We start from the raw sequence: 27,583 nt of genomic DNA, 5'->3' as shown, positions 1-27,583 counted from the left end.
CAGCCTTTGTATAGGGGCTGAGTATGGTGCCTGAGTAAGAACGGCTCCCATAGGCTCACATATTTGAATGCTGGGTCATTAGGGAGTGGTACTACTTGAGAGGGATTAGGGGGTGTGGCCTTGTTGGAGTAGGTGTGGCCTTGTTAAAGGAAATGTGTCACCGAGGGTGGGCTGTGAGGTTTCAGAAGCCTAAGCCAGTCCTAATCTCTGTCTCTTTCAGCTGCCTGCAGCTCCAGATATAGAACTCTCAGCTGCACCTCCAGCATCCTGCCTGCCTGCCTGCTGCAGACAGCCAGGAGGAGACTATCATCCGCACTGGGCAGAGCCTGTGAGCATAGGAGCTCTCAAAGCCTGCCCACACAGTGATGCGCTTCCTCCAACAAGGCCTCACCTCTTCCAACGAGGCTACACCCCTCCAAGGCCACACCCACCCAACAAGGCCACACCTACTCAAAAAAGGCCACACCTGCTAATAGTGCCACTCCTTGTGGGTCAGCCATTCAAACACATAAGTCTATGGGGGGGCCACACCTATTCAAACCACCACAGATATCGTCCACAGTGTATGTTCCAATCCAAAATGGCAGTGAAGTCATGCCATGACACAAATGCTGCCAGGAACGCATCTGGTCACTCCATGGTCACTCCATGTTTGCTTTTGAGTTAATTTCTGGTCAGTGTATGCCCACAGGTCTAGGCCAGCTTGGGCTGCACAGGAAATCCCTGTCTGATGTTCTCTTCCTTTATGCCACCCACAGTAAATATCATGTGATTCTTCCACAGCAGGGGACTGCCTCCGTTAGTTTTGGGGTGTTTGGGGACTCTAGCCCTGAGCCCAAGGACAACATGAGAGTTCAGGCTTACAGAATATACTTTAATACCCCCCTTGCTGCCTGTGCCCATGGAATAGGGGACAGTCTGACAGAAGCCAGGGTGTCACCTCAGGGGAAACAGAGGCCTACATCTGGTTTGTGAAGGGGTGACTGTCACATACGCCATGTTACAATCTCTAGGCGAACACTTCCTTGCAGTAAGGAGACATTTCTCCAAATAGGCTCTTTTCAAAGAAGGCGGGCTCGGTGAAATGACCTTACAGGCGACCTGGGGAAACCTCTGAGGTCACACAGGCTGTGTCTGTCGTCCTCAGAGCCAGAGTCTCATAAAATACCATATGCAGCTGGGTTCTCTGCACATCTCAGCTCAGCCCCCACAGAGATGCCTGCTCTGGGTTTCCAGGGAGAAGCAAAGACACCCCACTGACCCACACATTCTGAGGGACTTCCCTAGTGTCCCCTGGGAAGAGGTGGAGATCACTCAGGCGAGGGCCATAGCCTCTCATGCTGTCTCCGCTTTCAGATCAAAGCCTCAAGCTCTGGGGTTCTCCAAGCTATAATTCACTACTCGCCCTAAAACCTCACACTGCCATTAGGGAGCGGTTTGGAGCAGCTGCCAACTCTGGGATTTATTTCTGCTTCTCTTGTCCTGGCCTCCTGTCTTCATAGGTGAAATAATCTCAAAGTCTCTGAGTGGGATGTTGCGCCCCTTCACGCGCCCCCCCCTCGTTGCTGTCACAGGGTGGGTGTGGTGTTTTTAAGCCTTTGTGACCTTGGAGCTGCGCCTGTGCTTACATCACAGCTTTGAGGTCCTTGCCAGACAATGTCCACCCATGCCTCCTACACATATTCCGTGTTTAGGATCTACACAGAGTGAACATTGGGCCAACGGTGGAGGAGTTGCTTGAGGCTCCTATTAGCAGTCGTGAGACGCGTCAGGGCTATACTGTTCTACCTCACCGGTGTGATCTCCATGCCCCAAATAAACTGACAGGGCTTCTACGAGAAGAACCAGGCACACCCAAAGGAAGGGACAGTCACTTAGACCCTTTATCTACTTTCATCCAACTGGCCAGTGTGGTCTGGCAACGTGGCTCAGTGGGTGAAGTGTCACCTAGCATTCACAATGCCTTGGGTTCAGTCCCTACTACCACACACACTGGGAGTGGTGGTAGGCCTAGGTGTGAAGGTTGGAGACTCAGAAGTTCAAGGTCAGCCTCCACTGCATAGTGAAGGTGAGACCAGCCTAGACACGAGGCCTTGACCCACAAAACTAAAAACAAAACAAAACAACCAAACAAAAAACGAATAAAATGCATGTGCCCTGACTGCTCCCCAGTCCTCCTGGATCCTGACTTTATCTGGACTGAGACGAGGCATGTACCCTATTGGGTGCTACGGGTCAGTGTCTTATTGGGATGGCCCTGGGAGAAGGGACTCTTAAGAGGTGGCTGGGTCAGGAGAGTTGAGGCTTTATGAACGAGGTTTGTGCCCTTGTCAACAGGACACCATTTATCATGTCCTCTGGGACACACAGAAAAAATAGCTACCTATAAACCAAGGGTTAGCCCCGTCCTGCCAACTGTGCTAGGAACAAGAATGAAGTCACCAGCTGTGACATTCTGTGACCACTGGTGCCCTGGAGGACTGAGAATGTGGGTCTCACACAAGAGGCTGCAAGGATGAGAGGTGGACCAGCAGGAGTCTCCATGGTTACAAGAAGGGGACCAAGCACTGTCCCAGGAAACAGTACTCATTATAATACTGTGGGTTTGACAGAGCAGCTGGGTGCTCTGCTCAGTTACAGTTCCTAAGGTCCTATCCCTGGGAGTGAAACTCACAGGTGTCCCTGACACATTCTGCAGCAACTTGGAGGGCGGGTGTCCACGGTCACAGGGGGCTTGCAGGCCAGTGGCAAATCCACAGGGACAGCATGCTGCAGCTGCTCTGGACTCTTGGGAAAGGTTTTCAAGACAGGCAGATGGAGGCCACCATCAGGCCTGTGACTGAGTGCAGACATTGGTCCCCACACCTTTGGGGCACAGCAGATAGTACAGGCATGACAGCAGGTGGCCTGGTCCCAATTAAACCTTACTTGTGGACCCGCGGTGCTAGAATTTCCTATCATTTTTCTTGCTAGGAAGTATCATTCTAAACAAAAATTCTCTCAGCCATCTGGACGTTGTTACCTTATAAGCCACAGAGACACGGGCTGGACAGGTGGCAGCTAGGAGACAGACAGGCGGCAGCTAGCTTGTGTCTAGTTTAGATCAGAAAGGGATTGCCCTTTTCTGGGTGGGGGTTTTTAAACTTGGGCTGCACGGAGGGCTGGAGAGATGGCTCAGTGGTTAAGGGCGCGGGCTGCTTTTCCAGAGGTCCTGGGTTTGTTTTGCAGATCCTGCATGGTGGGGTTGCAACCATCCTTACTTCCGGCTCCAGAGCCATCAAGTGCCCTCTTCTCACCTCCAAGGGTACTAGACACCCTGGTAGTGCGCTGACCATGTATGCAGACAGACACCCGCACACATAAAACAAGTGGTAAGATAGTTTTAAAAAATAATAAGCTTGGCGAGGGGAGGGACTGGGAGAAGCAGAGGGAAGGGAAACTGCAGTCAGGATGTGATGTATGAGAGGAGACTAAAAGGTAAAACAACAACAGCAACAACAGCAACAACAACAACAACAACACAATGTGGGCTCCTTCTCTCTCCCTCCCTTCCTCCTTTTCTAGGCACTGGATCCAGGACCTCATGCACATTTTGCAAGTGAGATGCATCCCAGCCTACCACTGCTTTCTTATGTCTTGTTCCTAGAAGTCTCCATGCTTATTTTTAAGAGGCTGGTAGGAGACAGTGCTGCCTGAGGCTCCCCTGCAGGGGTGGAGAGGAGCCCCAAGCTTAGCAAAAGGACGGACACACACACACACACACACACACACACACACACACGCACATGCACACACACATGCATGTACACACATGCATATACATACATACACACATACACAAACACATGCACACACACATACACACATACACATGCACACGCACACACCCATGCATACACACACACACACACACGCACATGCACACACAAACACATGCACACACACATGCACACACACATACACACATACACACATGCTCACACACACATGTGCACACACCCATGCATACACACACACACACACACACACACACACACACACCCCTTAAGGTAGCTTTGTCTTTTCTGCCTGTGTTCCAGGAGCACCACCACAGACAGAAAAGCCCATTTATCCACTTATAAGTTGTGGCCCGTGTAGCTGGGAACTCAGAGACCCTGTTTACCTCTGATGGCCCTCCTGCCTTAGGCTACAGGACACACATGTCCTCTGGTCTGGGTCAGGGCTGGGTTGCCTCTGAACCTTCCCTTGCTCCTCTGGGGAGTGAGTGGTTCTCATTCCAGGCTGCTGCAGCCCCCACCCCACCCCCAACCTCCAACTGCTCTCCCCAGTCCAGTCCTATCTCCCAGAGGATTCATTACACTGAGGTTCTTGCTGGGACCTGTGAAGCGCTGAACCATGTCCTCCTAAACCCAAGCCCCGCAGAATGTGCCCTTGTGTGGAAAGGGTCCTAGCAGTCCTGACTGGGATAAGGAGTGGGAGAGGCTGCTGGGTAGGTATAGAACCTTAAACGCAGGAATCCTCCCTAGGAGAGGCGGAGAAAGGCACCCTGAGGGGAATCCCACAGGGCATTGGGGTGGGCTGGGAGTGGCCTCGTGGCTTTCCACTTGGGACCCTCCTATAACGCACTCCATACTTCTGGCCTCCAGAACCACACAGAAAATATCCCGGAGTGGTCTTGAGCCTCGTAGCTTGCAACACTTGCTGCAGTGGCTTGAGAAAGTACCAGACAGCCCCGCCTGCCGTCCTGGAGGCACAGATAGGCTCCTTCGGGTCCATCCCCCAGCCTCACCGACTTCCTCAGTCCTGGCCATGATGACTCTGCCATTCCTCAGCCCCCAAGTGCACGTCACCTTTGCAGGGGCTGTTCCCTGTCTAGAATGCCCTTCCCTGCACCGTCCCGTAGGACACACCTGCTGCCCTTCACCCTTTGCTGGGATCGCTGTCCCAGCCAGGCCTCTCTGGTCCCAAGAACTTCTCAGTCCACCCCCAACTCTGCTTTTCTCTGTGACCGACCTCATGGTCATCCGAAACACTAGGAATATATGTTAAATGACAACAACAACAACAACGGGGAGATGACTCAGTAAGATGCTCATGTATGAGGACCTGAGTTCGAATCCTCAGCACATGTAAAAGCCAGGCATGGTGTTACATGCCTGTTATATCTGAGGCCTAGAGGTTCTGTGGAGCCCACTGGCCAGCCAGTCAAATCAGTTAACTCTCTGGTCCAGGGAGAGACCCTGATTGAGGAAAATAAAGTGGACAGTGTCTGGAGATGACCTGCTGTTGACCTCTGCCCTCCTCACAGGCATGCCCACACGTGTTCATGTCATATGAGCATGTACAGAAGATCACGATGGGCCTTGGCCTGTTAGATAAACCCACCAGAGGGCGGGGCAGTGCTGACGACCTGTTTTGTCAGAACTGCAGTGGCTGCTATGGTCAGTACTTGCTGGGTGATAACTATGGTCATTAGAGAGTAACACCCCCCCCCAACACACACACACATGCACACGCACACGTGCACGCGCGCGCACACACACACACACACAAAACCAGTTCTTGTTGGAACCTGTGGCTGCACGGGCTATGTATATGTGGCAAGAGGAGCTAAGGCCGCAGATGACATTGCAAGTCAGTTGTCAGCTAATTAGGGCGGTGCCCTGGACTGTCTAGGTGAGCTTCATGGGGTCACAAGAGCCTTAAAAATGGCAGAAGTAGAAAGAAGGTTCGGAGACATGACCAGTAGGAGAACACAATAAATCCAAACGAGCCAGACTTGCTTTGCTGACCTCGTAGGCACAGAGAAAGGACCCAAGCCTAAGCTTGGAGTCCACTAACAACTCCAGGGGTCTTCCCACCCTGCCCTGCCCACAGCCACCTTGCCCTGCACACAGCCAGCCTGCCCTGCCCACAGCCAGCCTGCCCTGCACACAGTCAGCCTTCCCTGCACACAGTCAGCCTGCCCTGCACACAGTCAGCCTGCCCTGCACACAGTCAGCCTGCCCTGCCCATAGCCAGCCTGCCCTGCCCACAGCCAGCCTGCCCTGCCCACAGCCAGCCTGCCCTGCCCACAGCCAGCCTGCCCTGCCCACAGCCAGCCTGCCCTGCACACAGTCAGCCTGCTTTGCACACAGTCAGCCTGCACATTAAGATCTAGATCCCTCCCGAAAGAACTTAGTTCATTGTACCTCAGGGGCTTGCTTGGGCTCTATGGGAAGGCCTTTTGGGGATGATTACCAACTTCTGCTGTGGCACAGCCCCGTGCCACATGGATCCCAGGTTAGACCCACTTCAGAACTGGAAGGTGGTAATGGCAGCCACAGAAGGTACCAAGACTGTGTAATGCCAATTCTCATTTGAGGCAAGACAGACAGACAGACAGACAGACAGACAGACAGACAGACAGACAGACAGAGGAAGGAAGGAGAAAGCAAGCCCAGAAGTCAGCTGTACCTAACCCAGTGCTCCATGGCCTGTCCTGACAGGGAATCTCCTCAACCTTCCTCAGAGCTTCAGTTTTCTTTGTGGGTCACATGGAAACATCTTCTAAACATTGTAGAAGAGACCCAGACCAAAGGGATGCGCTGAGGCTGGGGGCTCAGCCTGGTCCCCAGGAAGTCTCCAGTCAGGGCTGGCCGCATTCACTCAGTACCTGCCACTAAACTGGCCACCGATAGGTGATGAGGATCAAACTGGCCACAGCTAAATGTTAAATAAATGTCCAGCATCAGGGCACAGCATGGATTGCTGTGGCCTCGGGGCTGACATTAGAGACGAGGACAGAGGCACACACTGTGGGGACATTTATTATGACTTTCTCCCCTGGGGGAGAAGCGGTGACAGTGAGAAGGGGCTGGTTTTAAAACAATAAAGTCAATTCGCTATGGTCTGCTTGGATGTTTTGAGATCTTTGAAAGAGATATTGTGTGGCCTCAGGAGGGGTTGGCTGGGACCCAGTCTATTTATCCTGTAAGGAGGGTGCCCTGACCTTCTCTGGCGGAGACAGCCTCTCAGCCTGAACTTGCCAGGTCTGGACAGCGGGGCTACCACCGCCCGAGACCGAGACGAATGCTGGCCAGCTGCTGCCTGGCCCCAGCGGCCTCTGCAGCCCCTCTCGCCTGGGTGGTTTCAATTTCTGCAAAGCCTGGGCGTCTCAGGGGCACAGCCCAGGGCTCAACCTGTCGCTGCTCAGCAAGAAAACACCAGAGGGGGATGTTGGGGGGTTGACTTGTGTCCCCTGTGAAGACCGAGTCAGGTCCTAACCCTGGTAGCCATGAATGTGATCTCATTTGAAGGCGGCCTTCACAGATGCTGGGAAGTTAAAGGAGGCCACGGGATTAGGGTGTGTTATAAGAACGGGAAAACTCGGGTGCTGATCCCCAGGAAAGCTGCTGGGGATGACAGAGTCAGAGATGGGCTGGCATGAATCAAGGACACTGGAAGCCACTGCGGCTATCAGACCGGGGCAGACAGGGACAGATATAGCCACTGTCACTGTAGATGCTTGGCTATCTGGAGAACAGAGGCTGTGAACTCACATCATTTTATCCACAGACACAACCCTTCCCTACTGTAAACTCAGTGACCTGTTGATGGCGACCATCCATCACTGTTTCATCCAATTCCTGAAGGGACAGTGTCATGGGTACAAGGATGGCCTTGGCTCTGAATTGTAAATCCTGGTCCCTGGGGAGTTGAGTCACTGCTGGTGACGATGGCCCTTTCCCAGTCCCTACCTCCATGTCTGTGAAGGGAAGACACTGAACCAGATTTCTGAGTTCCAACTTTACACGTCTCTAGGGTCCTCACAATTTCACCATATTCTCAAATCTATACCATTTAATCTTCATATTTTCTTGCATCAATTTCCATAAAGCATGAAGGAGAAAACTTCAACTCTCCACTTCGGAATCCACACTATTTGCCCTCAATAATAAACACAGAAAAAGAAGAAATACACAGAAAACAAACATTTTCAGTCCTAGCTAGAGACGTTGCCTGCCAAATACCCCATACCTGGAGGTTGTTGCTGTTTTGTTAGAAACAAATATTTGCAGGGATTTAAAAGATAATGAAGGCATACTAGATCCTAGAAGGGACCTCCAGTCTCACTTTCAAACTGAGTCAGAAAGATCAGGAGAGACTACACAGAGCCCAGCTTCCTCACCATGGGAACTAATGATGTCTAGTTATCACTTTTACCTTTGATGCAAATGGATCACTCAGGCAATGATAGTAGGCTGCAGCAACAAACATCCCCAGGAATCAGTCAGTGAAGGGGATGGTGAACTGCAGCAACAAACATCCCCAGGAATTGGTTAGGACAGAGGATGGTGAGCTGTGGTAACAAGCATTCCCTGAGTCTCTATGGCTCATACACAACACACATGGATTTATTTCTCCTGCTCTATGCCCACTGGGGGCTGGCAGGGGCCTCCGTTCATTTGCAGACCTAGTAGACATCTACTAATGGAAGGTCCCCTGGTTTGAACAGTCAGAGTAGGAGGCAAGGACCTTCTTGGGGGTCTCATTCTGGCCCTTGAATCCTCTGGTCTGGGGTGACCTGGCCACACTGCCACATGAGGAACCAGGAAGGTGCTCCTGTCCCTGGCTTGTTTGGTATGATTCGGTGGTGGGGATAGTATTGGTGGCAACCACAGCTGCTCTCCAGATCTCGTTAATGTAATGTGAGTGTGGAGAGCTGGCACACTCAGGTTTGGCACCTGTTTGTATAATTATTATTTTTTTTTTTTTGGCGTACAGCCGGGCCTTGTTTCTGTGTGGTTCAGGCAGAGATGAGCTACCTCAGAGACTTTCAAAGCCTGAGATGTTTCCTAGTGGGGCCTTTACAGAAAGCGATTGCTGACCTGCTCGGGGAGATTGCTGCGGTCCTTCTGGGAGGTGCAGTGCTGGGTCCTGTTACCTTTAGGAGACCTCTGCACCTGTCCCTTGTCCCAGAAGATCATAGTCCTCCCAGCACCTGAGTCTTCCCACCATAGGGAACTCATATGACAAGAAGCTACAGAGTCCCTCAAGCTCCCAGCTGCTGCTCGCGGAGTGACCCTGGGTACCACGCAAGGCTTCAGGAATTTTCATAACATTTTTTTTTTAGATTTATTTATTTATTATATGTAAGTACACTGTAGCTGTCTTCAGACACTCCAGAAGAGGGAGTCGGATCTTGTTAAGGATGGTTGTGAGCCACCATGTGGTTGCTGGGATTTGAACTTTGCACCTTTGGAAGAGCAGTCGGGTGCTCTTACCCGCTGAGCCATCTCACCAGCCCCCATCATAACTTCAAACTTCTTTCCTGTTTGTAGCAGTTCAATGTGGTACTGACTACTGTCCTTGAAGGGAAGATTACAAAATATGCATGCGTGCACATGTACACACATATACATACCCACACACCTGCACGCACATGCGTGCGCACACACACAGACACACAGACACACACACACAGACACACACACACACAGACACAGACACACACACACACACACACACACACACACACACACAGAGCCCAGTGTCCCCATTTTGCACATTGACATTCTAGCACTTCCCAGCAAGAGTGTATGGTCTCTTGATCTGTTCTATGCTGGCCAGGTACCAGGATCTGGACCCCACTGCCTCTTTCAGACCCCTGCCTAGACCCCTGCCTGTCTGTCTTTCCCTACATACAGCTCTGCAACTCTAAGGGCATAGCAACCCTGGCTGGTCACCTGACACTAAACTGAGCAGCTGCAGCCTCAGCGAAGCAAATTCCTAGCATCTGGGGCTGGAGGACAGGCCCCTCTGCTGGCGCCAAGGTGGTGGCCCCCCTCGGGGCTTTTTGTCATCCCCTTGCCTGTCTTGGTCACAGGGGTGTGTCCCAAGGCCAGGAGAGCAGCGGGTGTGGACTCAGATATGCAGCCGTGACCCTGCCTGCCTCTGTGGGGGCTTTGCAGCCTTTCTGAACAGTCAGATACAGCAGTTGTCATCCATGATAGCAGCAGAGGAGCGGCTGGGAAGGCTCTCTGGGTGCCATAGAAGAGAACACACACACATGTGCACAGACACCTGTACACACACACAAACACACATATGCAAGATTATGCACAGACACGAATGTGGGGTTACAGGAACAGGCAGCAGGGGCAGAAGGGTGTCACACCAACACAAATTTCAGCAGAGTAGAAATTTCTGGAACAGAAAAACAGACTGTGGGCTTCAGAGGAGGTAAGAAAAAAAAAATAGTGGGTGTGGTTGAAACTGTCACATTAGCGGGAAGTCATGGGTGGGTGAGGGGCGGAGTTAGACTAACATTGGCAATAGCAGCTTCTGCTGACCAAGCACAGACCTCATCCCAGGGCCAGGCTCAGCCCCAGCCCGCACAACCCTCACCCAGCCTACAGCAGAGCCTGCAGCTGACTTGTTCCCCAGAGAAGACCATCCAGTCTGAGAGGCGGGAGCTGCCTGAAGCGGTGTGCCAGCAGGCAACAGGATTGGGGTGCCATATCATTTAGGTCTCTCTGTTCAGTACCAAGAAGCCAGACCAGACACCAAGATGGTGCTATCCAATGGGGAAGATAAAAACAACATATTTAGCAAGACAGCATGTTTAAAAACAAACAGAATTTTACCCCCCCCCCCACATAAGCACATAGAGAAAGTTCTAGAAAGGTTAATACTGATAACATACAATTTAAAATAAGTATCAGAGCAACTCCAAGCAGTATGAATAGCCAGGTGGATCTGGGTGGGCAGAATCAAGTTGCCTTCGTGGGCACATGAGGCCACCACATAGGACACGGTGCTCTGAGATGGGGGACCGCCCTATGACTTCTCAGCTTAGGGTCTAGAGGCAGCTGGCTCTGGTTCCCTTCCAGGACCTGAGCTCTTAGAAGTAAATAAAATTGATTTGTTCCAAGGATTCATTGTGTATCCCATGTCCTGGCTTCAGTCCTGACCATGAGCAGTTTCTGAGTGGAGAGGAAGCCTGTTGCCTGCCTGCCTGTCTGTCTGTCTCTCAGCAATTGTTTCCTAGACGGCCGCAGGCTATGTCTCCCGTTCCTGGCTGCTGTGCCTTGGGGATCCCATTGGATTCCGCAGCAGAGGGGGCTGTCTGCCAGGTCCTGAGATCCTTGCTTGTTCTGGACTCACCACAGCAGAACTTGTGGCTTCCATGGGTCCTTCCCATCCTTCCACTCCCTGATTTACTGTGGGCAGGAAAGGGACTTTTCTGTCACTTTTCAACAGACCCTAGGTACAGAACTTAGTCCGGGTTCTGTTCTTATCTCTTTGAACGTTCTGCAATAAAAATACTAACAATTAGGGTGGAGAGATGGCTCAGCAGTTCAGAGTACAAGCTGCTCTTGCAGGACTGGAGTTGGGTTGCCAGCACCCGTATCAGGTGGTTCACAACTACCTCTAACTCCAGCTCTAGGGAATCCAAAGTCCTCTACACATATACACCATACACATACTACACACACCACACATAACACACACACACACCACACATACTACACACACATTACACATAAACTACACATACCACACATACCACACATACCACACACATACATACACACACACACACTACACAGATCACACATACATACACACACTACACTGATCACACACACAATATACATACACTATACATACAACACACATACTACCCCCCACATATACACTACATACACACACACACACATACACCATGCAACCACACAATACCACACATATACACATAACACATACATATAACATATACATACACATCACACCACACACACACAAACCACACATACCACACATATACACCATACACATACTACACACATACACACATGCACACACACCATGCAACCACACAATAGCACACATACACACATAACACATACATATAACATATACATACACATCATACCACACACACACACAAACCACACATACCACACATATACACCATACATATACTATACACATACACACACACCACACACACAAACTACACATACCACACACACAAAACACAAACCATACACACACAACACAAACTACACACACAACACACATACCACCCCCTACATATACACTACACTACACACATACACACATGCACACACCATGCAACCACACAATACCACACAGACACACATAACACATACATATAACACATACACATCACACCACACACACACACATACCACACATACCACACATATATACCATACCCATACTACACACATATACAACATATACTACACATACCACACACATATTATACATACTACACACATACCACATATCACCCCCCCACATATACTACACACACACACACACACACACACACACACACACACACGCCCATCCCCACAAAATGCCAAAAGCAAATGAATTGACATTCCACTGTCCCTGCATCTAACACTAGTCACCTGGTTTCTAAAATACAAACCAAGTCACTTCCTCTGTCTTCTACTCTGATGACACTCTGATGATCCAGGGGTCAAATCCCAGACTCTACTAGGCCTGGCCTCAACTACCCTTCTGTTCTCTGGGGCCCTGCTCCCTGCTCTCTCAGTCTCTGGACCCCCTGTGATGTGCTGTACCCAGAACTACTTGGGTTCTTCTTCCTCCCAGGTCGTGCTCCCTGGAGCACACATGCCCCACAGCTGGAAAGGCTCCCGTCACTTGCTGGTTCCCTACCATTGTGCTCTGAACCCTGTATCCCCGGTTTGTATTTTGAAGCTCACCTATCTAGAGGGGCTCTAAGGAAGGACACAAGTGTTACAAGAAGGGAGCATTGGGTGGGACAGGGATAAGAGTCACTCAAGTCTAGTTTAGGGTAACAGTTGGCTCTCCACTGGCACCCATATCCTGGGCTTTTCTGTTCTCGGTACCCAGCATTGGGAGCAATGCCATCATCACCCACAGGGACAATGATGACGCAATGCCCCAGGCTTCTGTCTCTACTGGCTTTCTGCATAACCAGCAGACCTGCAGTGGCACTGTAAGCCTCAGGCTTAGAATTTACCTTTAAAACCCCCTCTAAAAATTCACAGAGGGATATTATGGTTTCTGTCCCCCCCACAGAGTAACAGAAACTATCCCTGGCACTCTGGTCTTCTGCTTGCTGTGGCCTGGCTAGCAAAGCTGCCATCTTGGCGAGTCAGGCTGCCCACAGTGAGAAACCACAGATGGAGTGGCTTCTTGCTGTAGGCTGGACTTTGGGAAGGCCAAGATCAGGAGTCCAGGGGGCCTGGTGAGGACGCTCTGCTGACTAGAGACAATCACCATCTCCACACATCCTCACCCAGCTATTCCACGGAGGGCATTGTGGTAGGTGAGAGCATGGCGTCTCCTCTTGAAAGGACACCCACCAGTCCCACCCCCATAGCTCTAGCTTGATGGTCTCCTCTTACTGTAGGTGCCCCCTCCCCGCCAAGGCCTGTCTCCAGATCTCCCCCCTTAGGGCAAGCCTTTCCACACACCAGTGCGGGAGGGCACAGCTCAGCCCATAACACGTACAATGACCTGCTCACATCCTCCAGCGTTAGCTGGCTGAGAGCTGGCTTTTTGACTTCCCTTAAAAGTTGGGTGTGCTTGTGCTCAGGGGATGGGATGGCATGGCAGGGAACGTGACTGCTGCATCCCCGAGGACCTGGGTTCAAATCCTGGAACCCACAGGGATAGGAGGCATAGACAAGAGCTTCTGATCATGGTCTAGATCCATTATACACCGTGGTTAGCAGCAACGCATCATGTCTCCAATAAGGTGCGGGATAGAGCTGAGACTAGAGGTTGGTCATGGACTGTCCACATGCATGCTATGATGTGATACACACAAAGACATGTACACAAAAGATGAAGGAGGTAGGGGAAGAGGAGGAGGAAGAGGAGGAGGTGTTACGGGATTATAATTCTAGCCGTTTAGGAGGCTGAGGCAGGAGGATCATGAATTTAAGACCCTTAAGTGAGATCTTGTCTGCAAATAAAAATTTATTTTTAAGAAAGAGTCGCAGGTAGAACTCAGTGGTCGAGCCCACGCGAAGATACACAAGGCCGTGGGTTCACTTCTCTGTGCCACAGACAAAAAAAACCCCACCTCTCTGAGTTGGCTTGCCTAAGTAGCAATGTTGGCACCGTAATTCATCAAGATTAAACAGGGATGAAAAACCACCTTCTGCATCCCCCTGGCCACATCTCAAGTGCCCGGCATCTCCGTGGCTAGTGAGAGATGTACAGTATTGTGAGTTATTAACTGAGCCTGCTCCTCTGTCTGCCCCCTCCTTTTTGGAGGTTACCACTAATCAAATTCTGTATATAATCAGAATGTATCTGCCCAGCCTCTTGACCTCCATGTGTCCTAACAATGGAAGAGACTAGCTAGGTACAGTACAGAGATCTGGCCATGGCCAACCTCTGAAGGTGACCACCAGGGGGAGGCGGGGCTGGGGCCAGAGAGACACATATTGGAACCTCAGAGCTTTGTGGTGTGCAGAGCTGCTGATTCACACCCGGGAACCTGACATCGGGCCAGTAGGGCTCAGCTGCCAAGCCTGGCTCCTGACTTGCCTGACCAGGGTAGATCAGGCTGACTTCGCCTGCTTAGAACTGGCTGGGGCAGGGCAGCCTACCACTGTTACCACCGAGGTGAAACAGAACCTGGTCTACTTGGCTAGGATTGGGGCATCAGACCCAGCCCTGGCTTATGACCACCCGTCTTTAAGGTCCCCCAGAACAGGCTTTTCCATCTGCCTGCACTGCACCTGCTGGCACTGAACCTGTCCCCACTGCATCTGTCCTCACTGCACCTGCCCACACTGCCCCTGTCCACACTGCCCCTGCCCACACTGCCCCTGCCCACACTGCCCCTGCCCACACTGCCCCTGCCCACACTGCACCTGCCCACACTGCACCTGCCCACACTGCACCTGCCCACACTGCCCCTGTCCACACTGCCCCTGCCCACACTGCACCTGCCCACACTGCCCCTGCTCACACTGCCCCTGCCCACACTGCACCTGCCCACACTGCCCCTGCCCACACTGCACCTGCCCACATTGCACCTGCCCACACTGCACCTGCCCACACTGTACCTGCCCACACTGCACCTGCCCACACTGCACCTGCCACATGCCCATACTGCACCCTGGCAACCACTTGGCTTGTGATTGGCTTCTTTCATTTCTGCTCCAAGGTCTCGTGGTTCTTCAGAAAATATGGACCCAGATTACAAGATGGGACAGAAAGGCCACCCTGGTGCATTCCTGTCTAACTTCCCAAGACCTTCTCAAGACTTCACTAAAATTAGCTGTCAACAAGGAACAAAACAAGGGTATCCTGTACTCAGACATGGCTGATGGGCTGGGGACATGACCCTGTCAGGTAGGCACTTTCTTGCAAGTATGAAGGCCTGAGTTGGATCCTAGCACCAACAAAAAAGGCTGAGAGTTCACCTGTAATGGTAGCACTGGACATGGAGACAGAAGGATCTGTGGGACCCACTGCCCAGCTCAACTGTCCAAACTGGCAAGTTCCAAATTCACAAAATTTGGGACTATGTCCCAAAAAGCAAGGCAGGGAGCAAGAGAGGAAGACCTCTGGTATCCACACAGGTTCACATGTATACAAGCCCCCTGCCCTCTGACATGTGCACATACATAATAAGCACACACACACACACACACACACACACACACACACACTGGTGCAATCATAGGACAGCGTCCAGTGTGCATTGTGACAACAAGGTCAAGAAGAGGCTCAAAGGTTGGCAAGAATAAGGTTCCCCAAAACACTGAGTAAAGCCAGACAAGGGAGAGGAAGGACCCAGAGTGCATATAATAGCATCCGTGCCTTCGAAAATGACAAATGACACTTCCCAGTGCGCTAGACTGATGTGCGGGGGCATGTATCCTTCTGGCGGGCAGAATCTGAAAACACCAGGTGTTGGGCATCAGGCAGTCAGGGCAGTGATCCCAGTTAGACCTGAAACAAGTGGCAAAGACACGGTGCCCTCTTCCCGATGGGCACCAGGGCAGAGCCATGCCCGCAGGAAGCACTGTGGCTCGGATGCATAGGGTGGAGGCAGCATGTAAGGGTTGGGCTGAGAGCCCCGGGGACTGCTACACATACTCTCTCCCCAGAGGTTACTTTTAAGGGAGGCCCATGGGCGTGAGGAAGCTACTCAGGTGAAGAGGAAGAAACGCTTCCAGAGCTTTCCTTGAATAGAACTCCTGAGTAGAACCCCCATGAGAGAGAGAGAGAGAGAGAGAGAGAGAGAGAGAGAGAGAGAGAGAGAGAGAGATTCCATTCACAAGCATTGGGTAGAATGCTCTGGAAGACTGGCCTCAGTGGAGCAAAAACGCTGGTCTCAAGCATGCTATGCAGCTCAAGCTGACCTTGAACTTCTGATCCTCCTGCCTCCATCTCCCAAGTGCTAGGATTGCAGGTGTGAGGCCCCATGGCCAGGTTATGGCAAGCTGAGGATGGAGCCTGGGGTTTCTTGCATCTTAGGTAAGCACTCCTCAGTCACATCATCCCCCTCTTTTGAGTCAGGGTCTCTCCTGGAGAGAGAACTGGAGCTCACTGGGTAGGCTAGGCTGGCTGGCCAGGGGACCCCAGAGATCCACTTGATTCTGTCTCCTCGGTGCTGTATTTTAATGTGGGTTTTTGGGGGGATCAAACTCAGGTCCTCATGCAGGTGGGGAGATCACTGTATCAATGGAGCCGTCTCCCCAGCCCAGAAAGAATTCTTTGAAGAAGTACCAGACGAAAACTATGAACCCATAGATAGACCGAGGAAGCGCAGTGGACTTGGGGCACAGAGTCAAGAAAGGAGCTGTGCACATGAGCACACAGCAAGTCTGCAAGGCAGAGAGACTCCATCACCCAGAGGATGCAGTTCCTTATGCCCGCTGTCATGGTAACAGGATCTAACAGACTGTTTCTAGTGCTTATGTCTGCATAAGAGGTTCTGTGTGGGTTCTCCGGCACTCTACAAGAAGTCCGAGGTTTGTATACTGAGTGAATACCGGGCCAGGATGGGAGAAAATGTCAATAGATCTTTGAATATTTAACCTCCCAAAATTAATGTGAAAGAGAGACTTCTACTGGATCTTTTATTCCTGTGATTGCTGAAAAAAAAAAATCTACTAGAGGGAGGGATGTCTTTCCCTTTTTTCCCTCCTACACCAGGAACTGAACCTAGGACCTCATGTGTGAGGGTCAAGTGCTCTAACACTGAGCCACAGCCCTCAGAGGTACAGGGTGTGTTTTGGGGGTGCTGTAAACATTTGTGGAGGTTGCACAGGTGTGTAAATACACCGGGCTAAACACTCTCAAAGGGTAAAAGCTTCTGGTGAATGAATTATATTTCAGCAAGCAATAAGTGAGTTAAAACATAGAAACCTGATAAGAACTGGAGCTGGAGGGATGGCTCAGTGGTTAGGAGCACTGGCTGCTCTTCCAGAGGTCCTGAGTTCAATTCCCAGCACCCACATGGTGGCTCACAATCATCCATAATATTTGTCTGAAGACAACAACAGTGTACTCATATTCATAAAATAAATACATCTTAAAATTAAAAAAAAAAAGAACAATGACCACATTTGGTAACAACCCCGTCAGAATGGCTGCCATTAAGGAAAGTGCAATTGCTGGATATGGGAGAGGAGGAACCTGGAGCTGAAGGGGAGACACTGGCTTACTCAGTGTCACACTGTTGCAATGTCTGTTTATCAATCTGCAGAGTGGGGAATGGCCCTATTTCTGCCCTGTGTACTTTTACCAAATCATGGATTTTAGTAAGGAGCCCCAGCTTGCCATGACAGGATGATGCGGAGACGTTAGCTCACTGACATCCTCGGGCCATGTTCAGCCATTTCTGCCCTTTCACCCTTACACCTTTCTCTCTCCACAGAGTTAAGTTCCACAACTGTCTGAAAGACACAAGTCATTTGAGAGTGTATCCCTTCTCAGGAGCAACTCAGGGCAGGCACATGGGCCCGGGTGTGACACTTGTGAGCTTGTGTTTGAAAACAAAGAGGCCTGACCCTCCCTCCAGACAGGCCACGCCCAGAGCAGGAAATCCAGCCCCAGCCACACATGGTGACCAGGAGGACCACGAGAAAATAGCATGCGACATTCCCATGGCTGGCTGGAAACGAGCAGGAAAGGCATCTGATTTGTGAAGGGTTCGTGGGGATGGAGGTGGTGTGGGGTCCAAGCCTGAGTCTCTTCTCTCCTGCCGAGAGTCACTTTCTAAGTGGGGCAGGGTGCTGTGGGCTATGTACCTGGAGAATGCCGGGTCATGATAGCATTGCTCAGGTCACATGACTTTGCTGGAGTTACCCAACTCTCATACAGTGAGTGAGTGCCCTGGGCTGTCTGCTTAGTGTGTGTGTGTGTGTGTGTGTGTGTGTGTGTATGTGACAATAACTTTGTCATAGGGCAGATATGTCTGTACACACACACACACACACACACACACACACACACACCATGACACCCCGAGTATCTCCGCAGTCCTGGCCATGATCTGTAACTGTTCCTCTGTGTGGATTACTGTTCAGCTCTCCCTTGAAGGCTCCCTTTGTTCACTGCTGCCTCCTCACACCCTGCCAGGCTCAAAGCTAGCATTTGGTGATTGAGTGAATGACTGTGGGAAGCACCTCTAGACGGTACATTGCATGATATATACAGCTGGGGTGAGGATGGACAGTGTCCCCTGGTCAGTCCCATCAGTCACCGAAGCCCAAGTCGGCAAGTCTGGCTTCTATCTGAGAAGCTAAGGATTGGCCCCAAGGCAAGTTCAAGGTCACAGACTCAGAGAGCCTTTACTGACAAGACGGGTCCCCTTCCACATTGGCTTTCAGGGATGGATCCAGCAGCTCTCCCTGGCAGGATGACAAGGACAGTATCAGAAGCAGAGGAGGAAGGAGATATAGTCAAGATCAAGGGTTTGGGGTGGAGGCTGAGGGGTGGGACACTACCCCAAAGAGGCATGCTCGTTCCCACGAAACTTGAGGTAAGATCTAAAGTTCTTGTCCTGACACTGGCTAAACTGGTCATTCCCTTGACCCCTCAGTTTCTTCTGTGAAATGGGTGCAATTATTGCCTCAGTTCTTCAGAGAGGTAATGGTTCTGTGGCACCGTAACTCGGCAACCACTGGGGTGCTGAGACAAGGCTCCTGGTAGGATCCTTTTCCTGCCTGTGACCACCCACCTTCTCCACAGACTCTGAAGGTATTTGTATAGCTCTCAATGAAACAAACAAAACACCGGAGACAAAGTGGCCACACTTCCTGGTAGCCATTCTAAATGAGAGCATGCTCACCCTTGAGCCCCACCCCCGCCCCAGTCAGCATCCTGTTTTTGCTAATCTTTTTTTCAGCCCCGGATGGCTTATAGGGAAGGCAGTGGGTTGGGAGGTCCCCGAGCCACTGCTACAACCCCCTGCTCTGTGCATCGTCCCCAAAGCAGAGCAGGAGCCTCGGGAGGGCCAGGGAGGGGGAAGTGAGCCCAGGGGAGCCCAGCAGATCCATTCCCAGTCACGTGGGGGTTGTAGGAGCATCTACGACCTGGAACCAGGGTCTGCTTCCCTGTGTGCCTATTATTCCCTGGTCAGACACTCTGAGTCCTATCGATGGACTTGACCAATCACCCTTAGAACACAAGTCAACATGGCTGCATAGACCTCAGGTTCCTATGCTCCCTGAAGATCCCTTCTCAGGGACTCTCTCAGTCTGTCCCGTGTCACCATCTCTGTTCTGTCCCTTAAACATGGTGGCATATTTTTTCCACATGCCATGTGTATCGCCCATACCCTCTGCTTGAGATGGTCTTCTTGTGTGTGCACCCAGCTAGCGCCACCTCGCCCATGGTCTTTGTCCAGTGTCACACTCTCCCCGGGCCTCTCAGCTGTTTGTCAACTGTGTGTCAGTGCCATGCTGCTTTGTTGAGCTCAGCTTTTGGCAGACTACCTGGTTATCTGCTGGCGTGCCTATCCCTGTCTCTGACAGGGCCACGGGATTTTTCCCTCAGGGCTGAACGCCTTTTGGCTACTACCTAAGATGGAGCTTGGCACACAGTAAACACCCTGGAAGTCTGTGGAGCGGGTGAATGGATGGATGGACATCCACCCTGGGGTGTTCCACAGTGGCAGGGAGGGCTGAGCACCACACTCACTGTGCACGGGGTAGGTGTAGGGGCTCTGTCCAGCAGGCGCGGTGCTGAAGCTTGGTCCGTAGCTCAGGAACCCACTCTGGCTGGGGGAGTGATTTAAACTGTCTTCTGTCTTGATGCCTAGGAAGGAAGCAGAAGCAACACAATTACATGGTTAGAACCCGTCCCTGCCGTGCGCAGAAGAGCCACTGAGTCAAAACAGTGTTTTATCAGCTTCTAAAACAGAAGTCACTGGAGTGCCAAAGTCAGCTTGTACACGAGCTCTCTCTCTGCTGTGTGTATATGTGGGGTGTGTGTGTGTGTGTGTGTGTGTGTGTGTGTGTGTAAAAGAGAGAGAGACACACACACACACAGTGGGAGAGAGAGAGTCTCATGCCTCAGTGTGTGTATCTTAGGCTTCTCCTTATATTCACTACACAGCAAGAATCATCTAGAACTTCTGATCCTCCTTCCCTTCACCTCCCAAGTGCCACGCCTGGTTTGCGCAGTGCTGGGATGGAATCTAGGATGCTGTGCACACTGGACTAGCCCTCTGCCAACTGAGCTGCTGCTCCAGCCCCAGCCCCTGACCACTGGAGATCACCACGTCCAATTCTCACACACATCTGTGTACATGGAAGTATCATGGAAGTGGGGGCTCTGCAGCCAGCTGCCCCTTCTCTGAGTATCTTCCCTTCCTTAGATTAGATTAGTTGCTCCGAATGAGTGGGGCCTGGCCCCTGGTTGTGCAGAGACATGTGGCTCACAGTTGTCAACTAGAGCATTTCATCTCTCCTGCTCTGGAGTCTGGGTCAGGAACAGGATGGAGCCGAGTCAGAGGGAACCCAGGGACTTCAGGGAGATGTTCTGGCAGGAAACTCTCTCTGTTTGTGGGACTTGCAGCTCAGAAGTGCTAGGGACTAGGCCTGCCACGGCAGTGGTAGGAGTTGTGGACATTGAAGCCCATACACAAGAAAGCAGAGAGGTTTTCTGATATCATTTGAATACCTAAGGCCCTGGTCTGAAGCCAGTGACAACACTTTTCTGGTCTGAGGTGCTGAGGTCCCCCTGCCCCGCAGTGTCTCCCATTGTACCTGCTTCATAACCTGTGAAGCATGGCCTCCTTAGCTCTCTCATCCCACCTCCTACCTTTGTGCTAAGCATTGTCACATGGCACCGAGGACCAACACGTGCTCCTTTGGGAAGTGCTGGGAGCGGGAACTCTCTGACTTTCCAAGGCCAGAGTTGACAGGTACTGTCTGTGTCACCACATGGTGACCACTCTGTAGGAGCGAAGTCCACTCAGAAGAAAGCGTCCTCCAAAAATGAATCAAGCATCTCACGAGCTCACTGTGTAGACGGTGCATGTATGTGTGCACGCATGGCAATTGGAGGATGGCTTGTAGAATCGGGTTCTTTTCCTTCTACTTTTGATGGCTTCCAGGGATCCAACCCAGATTATCATCAGTCTTGTGCATTGAGCCCAAGACATCGCATCAGACCCCCCACGATGGCACTGGAGCACCTGACTCCAGCTGTCCCTGATGCCAGCTGCATCCCCAGATGTGATAGCCAGCATGGGTTAGGGTTCTGGTTCTTGAGGTTGAAAGAGGCCTGCTGACACAGTCTGGAAGAATCTGTGCCATGCTTCAGCTGTGCCCTCTCCCCCTTACTCCCAGGACAAAATTAGTCCAGCTACACGTATCGTTCTGCTCTGAGGCATAAAGCCACCATGATGTTGGGACTGCCAGGGGGTGGAAGAAAGGGCTCGCTTGGTACTCACTGTAAGGGGGGATTCCATAGGTTTGCGCCGGAGGTGGGTACGCTGTATAGGGTGGTGCCTGCTGGATGCCCGTGCTGTACTGTGTCTGGCTATAGGCCGCCATGGCTGTGGAGGACTGACCAGGAGGGACACGTAGGTAAGACCTAGGGGAAGGAGAGATGGTTAAGCTTCCCAGTCCAGCCCAGCATCTCTTCCCCTGGGTCCTAGCATCACTGCCATTTTCCCTTAGGCATTATGCTCTCCAGAGCAAAGACATCATTCTAGCACATCACATTTCATCTCGTTCTTGTTTTCCCTGAGAACCAAGAAGATGTGTTTGCCATCTTCAGTGCAGCCAGATTCTACTGTGGGTCAGGGCTCCATCTAACAAGACGTGGTCAGGCATGTTGTAAAGCATGGCCTATGGCCTCCTTTCCCTCTCTTTGGGCAGCAATGGAGAAGTTATTGCAGTAGCGAAGCTACAGCGCAGAGATGCTGGATCCCTGCATTGGCCAGCACAGGGAAGCCTTCTAGAGAGTTCTACCAGCTCCACATCAGACTTCACATGGGAAACAAAAAGCCTTTGTTGTGGAAATCTCCAGGTTTGTCCGTTACACTGACCAGCCTGATTATCCATCTTTGCGTATACACCTGTGTGTAGGTGTGCACCTATGCCTGAACACACATGAGGGCGGCAGGTTGACACTCGGCATCTTCCGTTGTCACTGCACATCTTAGCTTTTGGGACTTACTTTTGAGTGTCTCTCCTAAACTCAGAGCTCTCTCGTTTGGCTGGCCTGGCTGACCAATGAGCTCCGGGCATCTTCCTGACTCTATCTCTTCAGCTCCAGAGTGACAGATGTAAGAGACCAGGCCTGTGTCTGCACCATCATCTGGATTCTATATGACCGTCACTAGACTGTCACCTCCTGTCTGTACCACACCCACAATGCCACTTCCCTTGATGGTAAACAGCTGGCAGTTCCCTTCCCAGTGCAAGCCAGTTTCTGGTCCAAGTCCTTGTCAAGCGGCCCAGTGAAGCCTTGGTTCTGAAGACATTGGGAGGTTCTCAGTTTTCGTCTTCAGGAGACAGGTTGTGGAACACTCATTAACCCACCAAAAGCTGTGGACTGTCGTGGATCCAAAGGCCACCTCCCAAATTCTTTCACGGTGCCTGACTCTCTAGCTCTATAGCTGGGTGAACGTGATTCCTACGTGTTCACTCTCTCAGCTTGGGTCTCAGTGATCATGGCTGTGGGGAACAGAGCTGGGGCTGCTGGCCTCCTTGTGTCAGCTAAAGTCTGTCAACTTCAAGTTATCTTTTTGGTTGATGTGAAACCCTCTGGGTTGTCCCTGGTCTGAAGCTCCAGGACAGACATGAATAGAATGCCAAAGGTACAAGATCACAAAGAGACTTGATCTGCTTTCCAGAAGGTTCCATTCCTGCCATGCAGGATTCCTTTGGGGGACTTATACCTGGTGATACCAGGCTGGGTTCTAGAACTTGTCCCACCACCACTGTTCCAGCTCCATGGATGCCAGAGGTCAGCTCAGGGGGTCTATGGTGTGGTGTGATCAGCAGAACTTCCTGCCAAGCAGAGACCCTTATTTGGTAGTGTTCCTGAGTCACACCCTATGTTTCTGAGTCACACCCTATGTTTCCATAACAAAGTTCAAGGTGGGAATCCAAGCCTGTCACTCCAGTGTGTCCCCTCAAAGCCTACTAAAGAGACTTGGATTGAACTGGGGCTCAAGTTAAAAGCCTAGAGAAATGTGGCAAAGAAACAAGGACCCAAGTGCTGATTCCTGGGACCCATGGAGAAAGGCAGTGAACCACACTTGTAATTCTAGCATGGGAGAAGCAGAGATAGGAACGCACTGGCCAACCAGCCTAGCTCAGCCAGCCTAGCTCAGTCTGTGCTCTAAGCTCAGGGAGAGATCCTGTCTCGGAAAATAAGTTGGAGAGGGACTGAGGGAGATAGCTGATGCTGAGCTGCGGACTCCACACCAGTGTGACTGCATCCACACACGCACACACTCACATGAACACACACACATGCACACCCACAGCCCACATATCACACACACTGTTACAACCTTACCTCTCACAGTCCCCCGACCCCTCCACATCACACACACTCACACACACACACACACACACACACACACACACACCTCTCATTATTCCACACACCACACAACCTACACATCCCTCACCTGTAACACACACACACACACACACACACACACACACACACACACACACNACACACACACACACACACACACACACACACACACACACACACACACACTCCAGCCCGAGGAAACAGCCCAGTGGCTGCCTGTACTCCAACGTCTTCCTGAGAGAGAAGCAGCCGGGGTCAGTGCCCTCACCAGGGCTCCTCTGTGGCACTCAGAGAGGGGTGTTCCTGGAAGCCTGGGAGGGCACCATCTGGCAGGTCTAACCTGAGGGTTCTCTGCCTCCCCACTAGACTTTGAGCCCTTCTGAGCAGGGGCTATGTCCTTTCCTCTCTCATCCTCGGGCTCACATGGGCTTTGGGACTGAGGAGTCTCAGGTGAATGGTGGAGCTGAAGAAAGGACCAAGGGACAGACAGAGTGAGTGGGAGCAGGGTGATGGGGTGGGGAGAGAGACAGCAGGAAGAGAAGAAGGAGGGGAGATGAGGCAGGGGAGGGGGAAGGGAAGGAGAGGGAGGAGTCTAAATAGTCCCCTTTCCTAGATGGGGAAACCGAGGTACAGGCACTCAGGCTGTCTGTGCCAGGCTGTCTAGCTGTGTCCATGCTGGCATTCCTATTTGGCAAATCAGTTCCAGAGTGCCCCCACCCCCACCCCAGCCTCCACCTTCTGAAGAAGTAGTAAGATAAAAGGGGGTGTGGCCAGACTACTCACTTGGCAAAGAGCTGAGGCACACCCAGAGCCACCGATTTGGCGATGCCTGGAGAGAGAAAGAAACACAGGCAGGTTTAGCTACTGAGGCCATGGTCAGCACGGAACTGTGGCTCTGGACAGAGGCCTGAGGAGAGTTGTTGCTGGGGACGTTTGCCACCACAGGAATTTCTCGGACGTCGGGCACTGAAATGCTCCCCTTTCTGTGGGCCCAGGGCACAGCTTCTCTGCAGGCACAGAAAACACACAGTGCATCTAGGGACATCATGTGGTGTCTACATTCTGCATGATGCACAGACAGAGGCCACAGAGGCAGAGAGTATCTGCCAGGGAGGTCACATGACCGTAGGAGACCACTGGGAGCTTCAGGGTGAAGGTACAGGCAGCTCCAACTACGCGACATTTCCATGTCCTCTCCCTCCCTCTCCCTCTTCCTCCCCTCCCCATACCCTCTCCCTCCTTCTCCCTCTCCCTCCCCTCCCCATACCCTCTCCCTCCTCTTTTCCCCTTGCCCCTCTCTCCCCCCTTCTTTTGGTACAGGTGCAAGTGTGTACACTTACAGAGACCAGAGGACAACCTTGTGTCATTCCTCAGATTTGGTTTTTGAGACAAGGGTTTCCCATTGGCCTGGGATGCGCCAGTAGGCTGCCTACCCAACCACTCCCAAGGGACGCTCCTGTTTCCATGTGTCCAGTGCTGGGATTGCAAACGCAGCAGTCACCACCCACAGGATTTTTACATAGACTCTGGGGGTAAAATTTAGATCCTCACCATCATGCAGTAAGCACCTTACAGCCTGAGCCGCCACCCCCCCCCCAGCCCAGATATTATCTGATGACATCACCTTCCTATTCCTCCTTCGCCATTTCTAATTGGTTAGGTTCAGGTCAGGCCGGCTCCAGCACATCCAAGGAACACATTTCTCACCCCTGAGGCGACCACGGGTGACAATGGATGGTGATAGGCTTAGTTGGGAGAGCTTTTTCTATGGTCTAACTGATCCCAGCGGTTCCCTGGGGGGTACTTTTGTGCCTCGTCATTTCAAACAATACTATTTCATGTCCCCAAACGGCCCAGATGAATTCTGGGTCAGGACGTATCCATTCTTCCAGTTACTCTTCAAGTCCGCTGACTCTGAGCCTCTCTCCAACCCCCTCACCTCAGACTGGAACCTGGCAGTCTCTTTCACATCTAGACTCAGAAACTTCTTCCACACCCACACGTGAGATGATATCCATCTTTTACCCAGCATTCCTTGTGTGTCAAGCTTCCTGCTAGTCACTTTCTCTGCATTGATGGTTTTAATACCCAGGTGAAGAGCCAGAGGCTGGAGAGTGAACAACCGAGGGTCTATGATCTGAACCCCGGTGGCCCAGCCCCAAAGTCTGTCTCAACCACACTACAAGCCAAGCGACAGCCACCAGCGGAAGTGCAGTGAGCATTCCCGTAGGAGCTGACTGTGGCCAGGCCTAGTGGTAATGGCTTAGACACGGAATCTCATTTAATTCTTGCTATAGGACCACGAGGCAGGCAAGGCCGTCGTCCTTCCACCCGCTGCTCAGAAGCTCCATAACAGAGTACATCTGAATCTGAAACCAAGGGTTATGGAGCCTGATCTTATACATCAAGCCCGCCCTGCCCACCCCCAACTCTGCTGAGTCCCCTTGAACTTTATGTAGAGTCACAACTGACCTCAGATACATAAACCTGTCTGCATGACTACAGGGAGTCAGCAGGCACTGATTATGGTAAGGAGGACCTGAGTTCAGATTGACTTATGGATGTGTGTGTGTGTGTGTGTGTGTGTGTGTGTGTGTGTATGTGTGTGTGTTCATGCACACACATTGAGTTATGGCATAAGATAAACTTTTTATACACCACACTTTAAAAAAAAAAAACAAAAAGGTTAGGTTGGCACTGGCTTGGTGTCAGGGAAGTTCTAGCACTCACTTGGTGCCTCCCAACACTTCCCCTGATCCGGAGGCCTTTGCTCCGAGCAGGCCCCACAAGGCCCCCTTTCTCCTCTCCCAGGACCAAGAGGCGCTTGTGTCTGAAGCAGTCAGTCAGCCTCACTGTCGGCAAAAGCAGAAGTGTACAGAGAAAATTCAGAAGTCATTGAATTAAACACTTTTAACGTTTTCCTTCATAAATATGCAAATGCTCACTAAAATGGAACCCAGGAAATATTCCTATGGGCTTCCCTTAGCTGTTCCAGACATTTGGAATATCTTTCCTTCCTGTTGCCACGGAGTGATTGACATGGCGGCTTTGTTCAGCCTTCCTTGCCTCCACCCCCTTCCTGAACCCTTCAGCCACCTGCCTCTCCCCTCCCCATGTAGCCAGGCTTCTCCCTCCCCCAGTGCCCATCCCCACCCTCCCCACCCTTCACCATCCTCTACTGCTCTTCACACTTGGGTCACCACCCAGCCAGGGGCAAAGAGCTGGGGGGCAGAGTGCTTTTCCAGGGCAGACTGTGTTCTTGAACTCTTGAACTATGTTCCTTCAACTCTTTCCTCCTGAATCACATTTAGTTGCCCTCCAGGCACGTACTGAAGACTCAGAGGGTGGGCAGACCCCCCTACCCCTTCCCTTTGTTTCTCCCCATGTACCTCCAGGCTATGATGGCACAGACTTCACTGATAGTTGGCTTGTGTCTGTGGGTATAGGGATGGTGTGGGACTCCATGAAGGTTAGAGATTCGGGGTTGAGTGGGACAGAAGCCAGGCCTTCCCAGGGATGGAACAGAGCCTTC

The 27,583-nt window shown here is 51.6% G+C and overlaps 1 protein-coding gene across 1 annotated transcript in view; it reads right to left on the bottom strand.

Moving 5' to 3' along the window:
• Window positions 1–27,583, bottom strand: part of Eya2 (EYA transcriptional coactivator and phosphatase 2) — a 169,394-nt gene that overhangs the window by 62,474 nt on the left and 79,337 nt on the right. The window contains exons 4-6 of the mRNA XM_021193000.2: window positions 24,835–24,880; window positions 21,944–22,086; window positions 20,185–20,301 (exon numbers count right to left, since the gene is read on the bottom strand). Of these exons, the coding sequence (XP_021048659.2) occupies window positions 20,185–20,301; window positions 21,944–22,086; window positions 24,835–24,880 (306 nt within the window). The remainder of the gene's footprint in view (window positions 1–20,184; window positions 20,302–21,943; window positions 22,087–24,834; window positions 24,881–27,583) is intronic.

This window comes from Mus pahari, chromosome 3, assembly GCF_900095145.1.
Source record: "Mus pahari chromosome 3, PAHARI_EIJ_v1.1, whole genome shotgun sequence".
In the NCBI taxonomy this organism is placed as follows: Eukaryota; Metazoa; Chordata; class Mammalia; order Rodentia; family Muridae; genus Mus; species Mus pahari.
The sequence above is the reverse complement of the archived record's forward strand: the minus strand, read 5'-3'. Positions and strand labels throughout refer to the sequence as shown.